Here is an 11,182-nt window from a genome sequence, read left to right on the forward strand (position 1 = left end):
CTTGCTGAGAGAGAATAACCATAATTTCGGATCATGTGTTTCGTCAGCGAAAAGTGGAAGAGTTACATCATCATCTTTCAAGGCCCAGAATGATCTTGCCATGTGACAGTCCAACAAGGAATGTCTCTACGGATCTGTTTCCAAATTGCAGACCGAACATACTGCTGACATTGTCATGTGTCTATGCTCATGAACCTCGCCTGTTGGAAAACATGATCGTGCAAGTCGCCATGCAAAAATTCTCAGTTTTGAAGGTACCTTTACTCTCTACAATTTCTGCCAATTCTTCTCATCCAAATCAGAGTTAGAAGACTTTGTCGGACCTTCCAAAAAGTGTTCTCTTCTTTGCTTCGTTTCCATGGTCATGCACTCATGTGATACGCTGACCGAACTGAAAAACCCCAAGATTTGTCATGGTGCCATGCCCAAAAGACAGCCCAAAAGTCCGGCTGTGCTATATAGCTGATTGGGATTTCTTTGATGACATCCACATCCATTATATCGGAAGAAAATACTCCTCTAGCTTCTGCATGTTCGAAGTTCTTGTTGCTGAAATCAGAAAGTCTGAAACCAACATGGGAGGGTTAATCTTGGTGCAAGCATAAGGTCTAAGGCAATGGTCCCGAGGGATCCAATTGTCGTTCCAGCAATTCGTAGTAGAACCATCCCCAATCCTTTTTTATCAACCCATGCCGCAACATATCTCGTCCTTCACACATGGATCGCCAGATCTGCGAGGGCCGCGATCCCAAAGGTGCAAATAAAACAATACTGGGATCTGCTCATGGGCTGGGTCATTGGTGGTGAGTATACGTACCTAGTAAACAGAAAGTTGTCACCACCTTTGGATTAAGACAAGAATGCCATTTCCATTTATTCCTTGAACAAAGTAGTCAAATTGGCCTTCCACAGCTCTCACTAGCGCATGAAGAGCTCCCTTGACATTCAAAACGTCCTCCCAAATTTAGCTTCCATGTACGAGGGGATACCTAAAGTAGTCAGAATGCATCCAGCCGTGTTCAGCGTACCTATCCCACTTTGAACACGCCCTGGCACTGATCCACCGTGCCTCTTTCTGCCAGCCACGCCACTCATGCTCAACTTCCACAAGCCTAAATACCAAAATTTTGGACAAAATCACTATAGAAAATAGAAAAACACAAGACAAGACCATCGGTAATCCTAGGTGGCTGCCCGGGCTGAGGGGGTGCCCATGGCTGATACATTGATGTCTTCTTTGTTGGACAAAGAATCATCATCCAGTAAACACTATGTTAAGTTCAGAGTTAAATGCATATAGGGTCCTTCTAGAAACTCACTTTAGGCCATGTACAATGGTTGATAACGTCTTTTCTATCTTATTCCGCGGCATTTGGACAAGATGAAAAAACATAGCATACAATTGATCATCTCTTAAGTTATGTTTACTAATTATTCTTTGGATGCTCCTAAAATTATGAGGTTATCAAAATTAAACAAGAAATCATGCGAGTAAGAGAAGCATCTCACACAATAGCGAAAATGTCTTATCTTGTCTTACTAAGAGATTATCTCTTAGCTAACAGAAGACAAACCATTTTTTGGTTCATCCTTTTCACCTCAACAAAATTATCCTTTGTGACACCGCTAAGATAAAACCATTGTATTGGCCCCTAAGTACTCCCACCCGTAAAATATAGATATGTCACCCTTTTTTTTGTTTACCCACTTTAGTCCTAAGTCATGCCAACCATGAATATGACACTGACACGTGGACGGAAAGGGAGGCATCGACCACATGCGCGTGACACCGGCTAGGCCAACCACCGTGCACAAATGTAGTTATGCTATGTGACATAATGTAATTTTGTTTACATATTTTCTGCATCCATGTGTTTGTTTTTAAAATTATGCTGTGCTGGTTTTTGTTTTGAGATATTATCTGTTCCTACTTCCTACTGAAATTAATTGGTTACTGCTTCACTTTCTCGTCAAATTCATTTTCACGTAGCTTTTTTTAGTATTTGCACAAACTTTCTTGTTCTACGCCCAAGTTGGAAGCCAAAAGGATTTTAAGGTAATAGCTACGTTTATAAGCTGAATGAAAAAGAAGTTCTGTTCAAACAATTGAAGGAGTAACTTACTAACTTATTCTGAATACACCTTTCAGGCTGTTAGTCTGTCCCGGCGTCAGCTAAAGACAATTTATCTCTATCCACAAGTTACCTATGGAACGTAGTGCCCAGATGACAAATCTACATACAGAGCCATTTACACTAAAATACACGTAATTGTGGGAAATAATACTACATGCCAAAATCTGAATTAGAGTGTCCAATCTCAGGTGCATAGACCGGAACTCATGCACACACCGCTAGCCTGCAGCATCCACCACTCAGGGCTGCTTGATGGTGGCAGCCAGTTCGATGCAGTTGCTGACGAGGCGGGTGATGTGGCGCTGCGCGCCGGATATCGGCGACTTGAGCTCCGGCCGTTCGTCGAAGACGTCCTTGCAGTCCGTGGAGTAGGTGCCGGCGGCGGAAAGCAGCGACATGAGATCGTCATGGCTGCCTCCGTTCTTGAGCGTGGTCCGGGAGGTTTTGAGCGAGTCCACCAGCGATGCGTAGCTCTCCCTGCACGTCTGCAGCGACGACATCATCGCCCTACCCGTGGCCCGACCGCCTGACCTGATCGCCCCGTCCAGCCGCATCGCCGCCATGGCCGCCTTCGCCGCCGACACCCGCAGGGCCACGTCCAGCAGCTGCTTCGGAGTTGTCACCGCCGGCAGCGTCGCTAGCCTTCTGCACAGCGTCCTGTAGTGCACCTGCGCGCACGGGTGCCGTACACATGTGCATAGGTAAGAAGAACCGGCGCGCGTGCACATAAGGTACATACGTGCATTATAGGTTTTCACGGCCGGGTATGTACCTGTTGACATAAGGCTATGCATTCGTCGCAACTGTCGATGCCGATGAGGCGACGGCCACCTTCGCCGAAGGGGAGGAAGAGAGGGTGGATAGCACGGGCATCGGTGGACGCCGCCAAGACGGCGGCAAGGATCAGCGCGACAAGGAGTCGGAACATCGGTTTGGTCATGGAAGGAGAGGAGGTTACGTACGTGGGCTAAACAAGAGAGGTCGACGAGGACCCAAGAGGCTATAAAAGATCTTTCTTCTTTGTGTCTGAGAAGAAACCGGTGAAGTAGTGGTGGTGGTGAAGAGTACGGGACTGGAGTGGGAGAGAAAGCTAGCCGTAAACTTTTGCGGTCTAGTGGTTGGTTAGCCTTGGTTCTAGCTTCTTCTGTCCTTAAAACTGGCTTGAGTTGTTATTGTGTGGCAGTTTATGATGATACCTTATGCATGCCTGCATGGCAAGTGAAGTTGAACAAAAAAAAAAAAAAATTGTCCAAGCACTACTTGGGGAAATGTCTTTCTACCTTGCACAGAGCTCCTTGCTTGGTAGCAGCGTTTTTTTATTGCATACCAATTCGATTCAGAATTCCCAAACACGACGAAACTAAGTGAAACTGTGCAACATGAATGGCAAAGCACGAAACTGGGTGAAATAGACGGACGAAACATGCACCCACATTTCTTTCTACTAGAAGAAAAACCATGCATGTGAGAGGCATCGCCAGGAGGCAGGAGAACACAAGTTGGCTCAGCGAGCGCAACTGCTAGCCAACTGTGCCACGCTCAGTTGCCAGATAGGCATATAATTAACACTCCACACATCTGGTGGAGTGGGGAGAGTTCGTCCACGACGTACGCTACGTTCACTAAAAAAGAACCGTTGAAGAAGATCTTTATGTTCTGTCTCAACTCTCAAGATTGTATTCTGTTCCAAAGCGAATCACTTGTTCTTGGCAACCAATGGGCTTATGTTAATATGAGTAGGAGATAAATTATACTGGTTGAACAGTACTTAACTAAGTAGATAAGCTCCAATTTTAAGAGATCGAAATTACTAGAATCAAGGGCTATAGGCGCCCGGTGGATACCCAGCCCATGAATCCAAATATAAAATGAAAGTCGTCGCTCAGCTTGACAGGTATCGATAATGCTCAAACAGAATCATGAATCTTCGCAGACCTGGGGCAAGGTACCATAGATGATTAAAACTAATCAGAGTGGCATAAGAGAGCAGGGGATTGGTGCGAAGCCTGAGATCTCATGTGAATAATTGGTTGAAGCAGCGGAGCATGGTTGCACTCACTCTAAACGACGTACCCTTCCGCACGATGGTCAGCGAGGAAATGTGAATAACAGTTTAAGCCATGAGGTGTAGGCGCTTTCCTAGATGTGGAACATTTATGTTCTTTCTATTTGACCTGAAACCGATTGATCTATCCATGAACATATTGAAGAGAGCTCTAACAGGCCTTGGAAGACCGAACCCATGAATTTGGCAAAAATATGTAGATAACTTGTTGCTAGGGATGCAAGGGTCGGATATAGCTAGGTTGCATTGCTTCGAAGCATCGTTAAATAAATTGAACAAAAGACATGAAAATACATAATAGGACCTGGTTGCACTATTCCTGAGGAGGTAGTTGCACTTCTCTATAAAATTCTACTACGGATAGCGAAAAAGTGAACCAACAAATAACTAGACGAAAACATGGGAAAATACATATAGCACCATGGTTAAACTTTTTGCGACAATTTAGTTTCACATTTCTATAAAACACAACTAGGGTATGGCGAAACACACATCCTACAAATAACAAGGAAAGGAGGCATGCCAAAAAAAAATACATATAGAAAAACAGAAAAGTGCAACACGTAAATAATCGGATTGGATAAGGGAAAAATCGACATGATCAATAGATCACTCACATCTTTACACTTGGGATGGACGCTGCCGAAACGCCCAAAGCCCGGCGCGATGTACACTTCCATCTACTTCATTGCTTGTTCTTTTCTTTTCCCAACGTCACTCGGCGAGTTTTTTTAAAGAAAAACTGCTTCTTTATTCATTCATTGCAAGAAAGATTTGAAGGAATGTTGAGCCCCTTAGATGGATCTAGAAACCAAACATGGCTCCATGCCAAAAGTGAAATAGCTAGGCTCGCTAGGGAGTGAGCCTCCATGTTCGATCTTCTGTTCTCATGGCGGAACGACCTGCCCCCTCTTGTGCTTGTTTCTTCTTTGATCTCACAAAGAATATGGCTGAAAAATCCCATGTTAGACCCTTGTATTAACCACCTCTATATAGTCGGATGCAATCATGTTGTGTTCTACATACAAGTCAGCTAGAAGGGCAAGAGCTTCCGTAAAGAGCGCGTTTACATCGGACTATGGGAAATCTCCTTGTGTATCACCTTTCGACGGGCATGCCAGATGGCCCAGAGTGTTGCCGGCATCTTGGTCAGATCCTCCCAAACAATTGAGCTCATCGTCGATAAGAGCCATTGCCAGGCTGATGGCTCCGTCGATAAGTTGATATGCTCCACGATCACTAGGCATGCAAGCACCCAGACATAGTGTGACAAGGCACTCTCCTATAGTGAGTAATTCTATGAGTTCTCTCGGGCTCACAAAGGGAACACACACACGACAACGCCATGCTCCTACGGTGGAGGATGTCTCGGTGACTAAACAACTTGTTTACCTCTTGTACACAAGCCCACACAACAATAAATATAAGAAAAAACAGAAAAACTTACGAATGAGAATAAGTCCCACAGGAACAAAACCCACATACTCAACAAAGACCAAAAAAGCACACAAGGCCACTATCCTCCTACACCATTGTCATTTAGCCCACCGAAGTGTACCCTGCCTCGATTCTTTCACACACGAGAGCATGTATTTGCATAGGGCGTGTTTAGTTAACTTTATCGATTTCTCGCATGCTTGAGTTGTCAGAATCATGATTCTGAATCGGAACGGAACATGTATGGTAGGATCGCAAATCGTAGGATCGCAAATCGTAGGATCTTAACTCTTAGAATCATAAGATCTTAGATTCTACTTAGCAGAATCGTTGAATCGTTTTACTCAATTTAGATCATAAAGTCGTAGAATCGCATAGTAGAATCATGTTTCTGACAACTATGCGTGTAACATGGCTCCGTGGATCGTGTTTAGCTGCATGCACAACCTGGAGTTGCATGAATGGATAAATTGAATCTTATGTTTGATTGAGTGCATTGTAAATTTTAGGGCTTTGCTAATGCAATCACATGTGTTGGTTGGGCGCAAGAGGGCAACGTGATAACCTCTACTTGAAGTGGTGAGATTACCAACCAGCACTTACGCACATCAAGTACACAAGTTCACCGACCATACCCAATTCACCAACATTGTCATAAACCAACAACCACACACTGTTTAACACCACATGATCTGACATGAACCATCTAGTCATCATCGATCATGGCATGGGAGGCCTCATGCTCTTCACATTTGGCAACCACCTCAACGAAAAAGTAGTTGAAGAAGGCCACCCTTAAGAAATATGGCTTCAGTAGCTTGAAAGTTACGAAGTAGCCTATCATGAATGCGAGATACCGCAAGTAGACAAGACCTTGAACAAAAGTTGCTCAGCAACCATACAAATTTCTACCCAACTAAGCCACACTCAGTTGCCAAATATAGTAGTACTTCATCTTGGGGAGTTGTGAAAGTTCTTCCATTGTGCTACTTTCAATAAAAACAATCGTTGAAGAAGAAGATGTATTAGAGCATCTCAATCTGTTTTCCCTAACGCCTTGTTTACTTATTTGATATTTTCACCCCAAGGGTTTGGGGATCGGTGGGGATTTGTTGAATCCCCCCATTTCACTCAATTCCCTCCAATCTCCTTAAATACATTCCCACCACAATACACTAGTATGGTCGGGAGCTTTTTTTATCTACACAAGTGGTTGCATTAGCCAATCCCTAAAATCTACAATGCACTTCAGATATAGCAGGCTAAGTGTGGAGATGGTGGCGGGGTAAACAGATAGCATGTTTCCCAATTGTTGCGCCCCATCAGTGTCTACTCTTCCCCATCTCGTTTTCTCCTATTTCTTTTCTATTCTACAACAATTTTATAATTTCTATGACTATAATCCAAATATGAATAATCCACACATATAATTGAACAAAAAATTGAATGGTGTTATATAATTTAAATGTTCTGCATTTAATTTCAGAATTTTGAAACATCCTAAATAGATAAAATGAACATCCTCACAACATGGTATTTCTAATACATAGAAACATAGTTCAATAAAAAAAAACTAAGGTTTCCAGTCACGCACAAGACTCGAAAGGCGGCCGAGCCATCATAGTGCGTCGCTTCATCTAGGTTGACGGGTCCATGCCGATGTTGAACGACACGACGTCGACCGCCTGCTCGGCTGGCCACCCGTTGGGGTATGCAACTATGTAGAGGGTGTGGCGAACATCATAGGCGGACAAGAACAACGGCTTAGATCAAAACGGTTGTTGTTCGGTGGAAATTTCATTGCGGAACGACGGCCGGAGCGGCATGCGGCGTGGGGGGTGAGAAGATTCAATGGCCCCACTCCTGTGGACTCATGAGGTGTCCCCAAATTTGAGAAGATATAGTGGGAGAAGTGCTTAGACGAGGAAGATGACAAACGATGAACGTTTAGGGGCAACTATTGGGTCTTGTTTTTACCCTGATCTGCCAAAAACACAAATTGAGGGGGTTTGAGGTCAACCGTTGGAGATGCTTTGTCTCAAGTTTTATTCTGTCGAAAATCAATCCCTTATACTTAGCTAACCAATGGGCATATGTTAATATGATTAGGAGGTATGAATAGGCTGTCACCCATTTAACAAAGTAAATAAGCTCATATTTTAAGAGGTCGAGATTACTGGAAGGAACGGCTATAGGCGGCCAATAGATACCCATCCCATGAATCTAATACCGTATCAAATCAAAGTCGTCGCACAACTTGACAAGTATATATATATCAATAATGTTGAAACAGAATCATGAATCTTTCCAGATCAGAAGCAAGGGCACCTTGGGACAACTTAATCTAACCAGAGTGGCATAACAGTGACGCAAGTAAGTGCAGGGGATTGGTGAGAAACTATTGCCGTTGGGACACCGAGTTGCCACGTTCACCTGTTGGGAGGCACCGGTATGCCGGAGTCGAAGGCCAACCCATCCCCATCAGCTCCATGAAGCAGCAAGCCAATTGGATCCATGGGAGACTTTGGAGCTTTTGACAATTTGGCAGGAGCACGTTTTGTTGTCATCTAGCACAGCCTAGCTGCAGTCTACCAATACTGACGAAATGTAAAAAGACAGAACTTGCACCCACACGATTGATCGGAAACGAACGAAATCTTTCCAAGGGAATATATGCCTTTTGGCTTTTGTTACTACTACAAGGCGACAGAGTGCCAAACAAAACACTAGCTGAGAGCAAATACATACGGCTAAAACCATAAAAAGAATCGTTAATTCAGGATCTTTTCGTGCACACCACGAGCAAGGTAACCTCTGCCTGCTCCTAATTGCTGAAAGCATATTTGACAGCAAAAGAATCGCCTGACTTGAAGCTTATAACCAGCAACAGATGAGAGCACAAACTCTTGGGAGATCATGGCTGGTGCACCTGGTCGTTGGATCAGCTGGCTTCCGTACAGGCTGGGAATCCAAATGCTCTGAATCTAGACCACGAAGCACATTAATTCAACTGGTTTATTAGTGCTTTATCTGAGCGAAAAGCAAGGCAGTGACGCAAGATCCCAAAGTCAGAGGAAGAATCTTTCGTGCTCCCACGAACGGCATGGGTGACACGAGCTCACAGTATGAGAATCGGACCTACTGTGGTTGTTGTTGGATTGCAACTTGCGAGTAGTTGCAACATGTACAAAAGAATCTTAAACATGATGACGCGCCAACCTTTCAGTGCATCGATGTTACATAATCTCCTGTTCTTTTCCCGTTTTCTTTTAAGAACGGTATCACGGAATCTCGTAAGAATTGTTTAATTTGTTAGTACAAAAATATCGGCTATCCACTAGAGACATAATCCCCTTCTAGTTTGTTATTCAAGAAACGCAAGTCAATGCTTCCTTCATAGGACTCCTAGGACATGCGATTTTCAGCAAATTTTTTGGTCTACCTAGGGTACTGATAATAAGATTTTATGTGTGTGTGATGTCACTCACAATAAATTACATGTTTCAATCGTTCAAAGAAGAATTCTCGTACGGAGAATTGGCACATCAGAATTTTCATCCTTTAATCAAAGTTCACAACTGCAAACAAATAACCCTACTGTGACTATATGATCATGATATTTAAAACTTAGTGTAAACATATTTTAAAATTTGAAAAACCGGGAAAGAATTTTTACATGTGGATATCATATAGGAACATCACAAATATTCAATTTTGTATTTACGTTAAGCAATTGATGGAAAGGAGAACATCCCACTTGAAATTAAACGTACATCAAATTTCGATAAATAATTTGATGATTTATGTTATGTACCTAACGTGGCTAACTTTTTACACCATGTTATTTGTTATTTTTTCTCAACTTGGAGATTAGCTCAGCGATGTAGCATGCTTCTCTACGTGCTTCTCAGACACTTGTTTTCAGTGTTGTTTTGGGCATGGTTTGGTCGTGTGGTGAATGCAACATCAAGATTATATGTGGTTTTGTCGCCCACCATTTTCCCCTAAACTTTTTATCTCATCCATTTTTTCCTTGAGAGCTCTGTGTCCCCGGCTACTCTCCCTGTTCTCTGGTGGCCTAGCTTGCTGGAGACGGCGTGGGAGAGGAAGCTAGCCTCCTATGTACAATTGTAGTGATAGAGCTAGGGTTTGGTCTAGCTGGTCTAGGTCTAGGAGTTGCCCATGTGGCTTATTGCATTGTGAAGTCTGGGAGAACATCATCGGATCTCGCATGTGGTTTTCAGTGAGGGGTAGTGGTGATACTGTTGGTCATGGTGCTCCATAGGATGGGACCGAAGATGGGGGGAAATACTACTCCTACATCTCCTGCACTAAATCTTGACAATGTCCAAAATATGCTTGATTTGGCCGGTCTAGCTCCGACGAGAGGCCATCATGGTGATGGAGACATCGGAGAAGATGATCTCCGGCCCAATATTTGATCTGTACTATGGGATATTTTGCAACATAAGTATCTAGGATTTCCTCAGCAGGAGACTTGCGATTGTCGGAGCCGTCTTGTCCCTTCTTTTGATGGCTGAAATGATGCCCTCCTCAGCAACTAGATGCTAGATGTTCTTCAATCTCCAGGCGATATGTCGATGTGGAGGCCATTCACCGGCTCTGTCATGGTGCTTCACATTGTCCTCATCTTATGTGGTGTGTTCCTGATGCAGACGATGTTTGCCAGGATGTTGAGTGGAGAACATCGACGTGGTGGCGAAGGATTCAGTTGCTTTTCTTTGTTATATGTTAGGATCCTTTATGTAAACTTGCAGGTCCTAGTAGCAACTTATGTTTTATTTCTGAACCTCCTTGTAATTTGTAACCTACCGATGAAAAGAATGCAGTAATCAGGTCATCCCACGGATCTCTTGAGTTGGCTAAGGGACTTTCAAACTTCAGTAACCCGCTCAATGCACTAACGTGTACGGTAAGACACATAAGAAATGCATGGATATTTAGTTTGAGTTCGACGTTCTCATGACTAGGATGTATGGTTTTGTTGGCTTAGAGAATGGGAGAAGGTAGCACAAGTCTGACTTGTACTTGATGTTGCTCTATGACTGGTGGGTCTTGAGCTTCGGGATGAAAACTCTAGGTCTAACCACCAACGGTTGTACCTAGTAGTCCACATAATTCCTACTTAAATGTAACACCCAACATTGCTTGGACTTCATCTCGTGGATGTAAAACCATAATCTAGCACTAGGGGTTGGATTTGGCGATTGCGGCACTCACATGTCGTATTTGAAAGAACTACCCTTGTAATCCTGGTGTTTCCAACAATGAGGCTTAATGTTGATGTATCTTGATGTGTGTATATGATTGTTAAAGCCTAGATTTGGGGATCATGTGTTATTTTAGTAACTTGGGTATGTGACATAGGTATGCCTAGCAGGACATGAGGCCCAGGAAAACCCGAAGCTTTGGAGGCCCAGAAGGCTAGAGATCTTCGGATAAGGGAAAGTAGAGTTGTAATAGGAGCATTGTATCAAAATAGGAAAGGCCCAATATGTCTCGGGTAGTTTGTAACTTGTACGAC

The 11,182-nt window shown here is 43.5% G+C and overlaps 1 protein-coding gene across 1 annotated transcript; it reads right to left on the bottom strand.

The window, feature by feature from the left end:
• Window positions 1-2,081: 2,081 nt before the first annotated feature.
• LOC127338552 (uncharacterized) lies at window positions 2,082-3,181 on the bottom strand. Its single transcript, XM_051364617.2, has 2 exons — window positions 2,908-3,181; window positions 2,082-2,803 (listed from the first exon to the last, which is right to left on the bottom strand). The coding sequence occupies exons 1-2, from the start codon at window positions 3,073-3,075 to the stop codon at window positions 2,375-2,377; spliced, it is 597 nt and encodes a 198-aa protein (XP_051220577.1). The 5' UTR covers window positions 3,076-3,181; the 3' UTR covers window positions 2,082-2,374.
• Between the last annotated feature and the right edge of the window lie 8,001 nt (window positions 3,182-11,182).

Source organism: Lolium perenne, chromosome 3 (genome assembly GCF_019359855.2).
Source record: "Lolium perenne isolate Kyuss_39 chromosome 3, Kyuss_2.0, whole genome shotgun sequence".
Taxonomy (NCBI): Eukaryota; Viridiplantae; Streptophyta; class Magnoliopsida; order Poales; family Poaceae; genus Lolium; species Lolium perenne.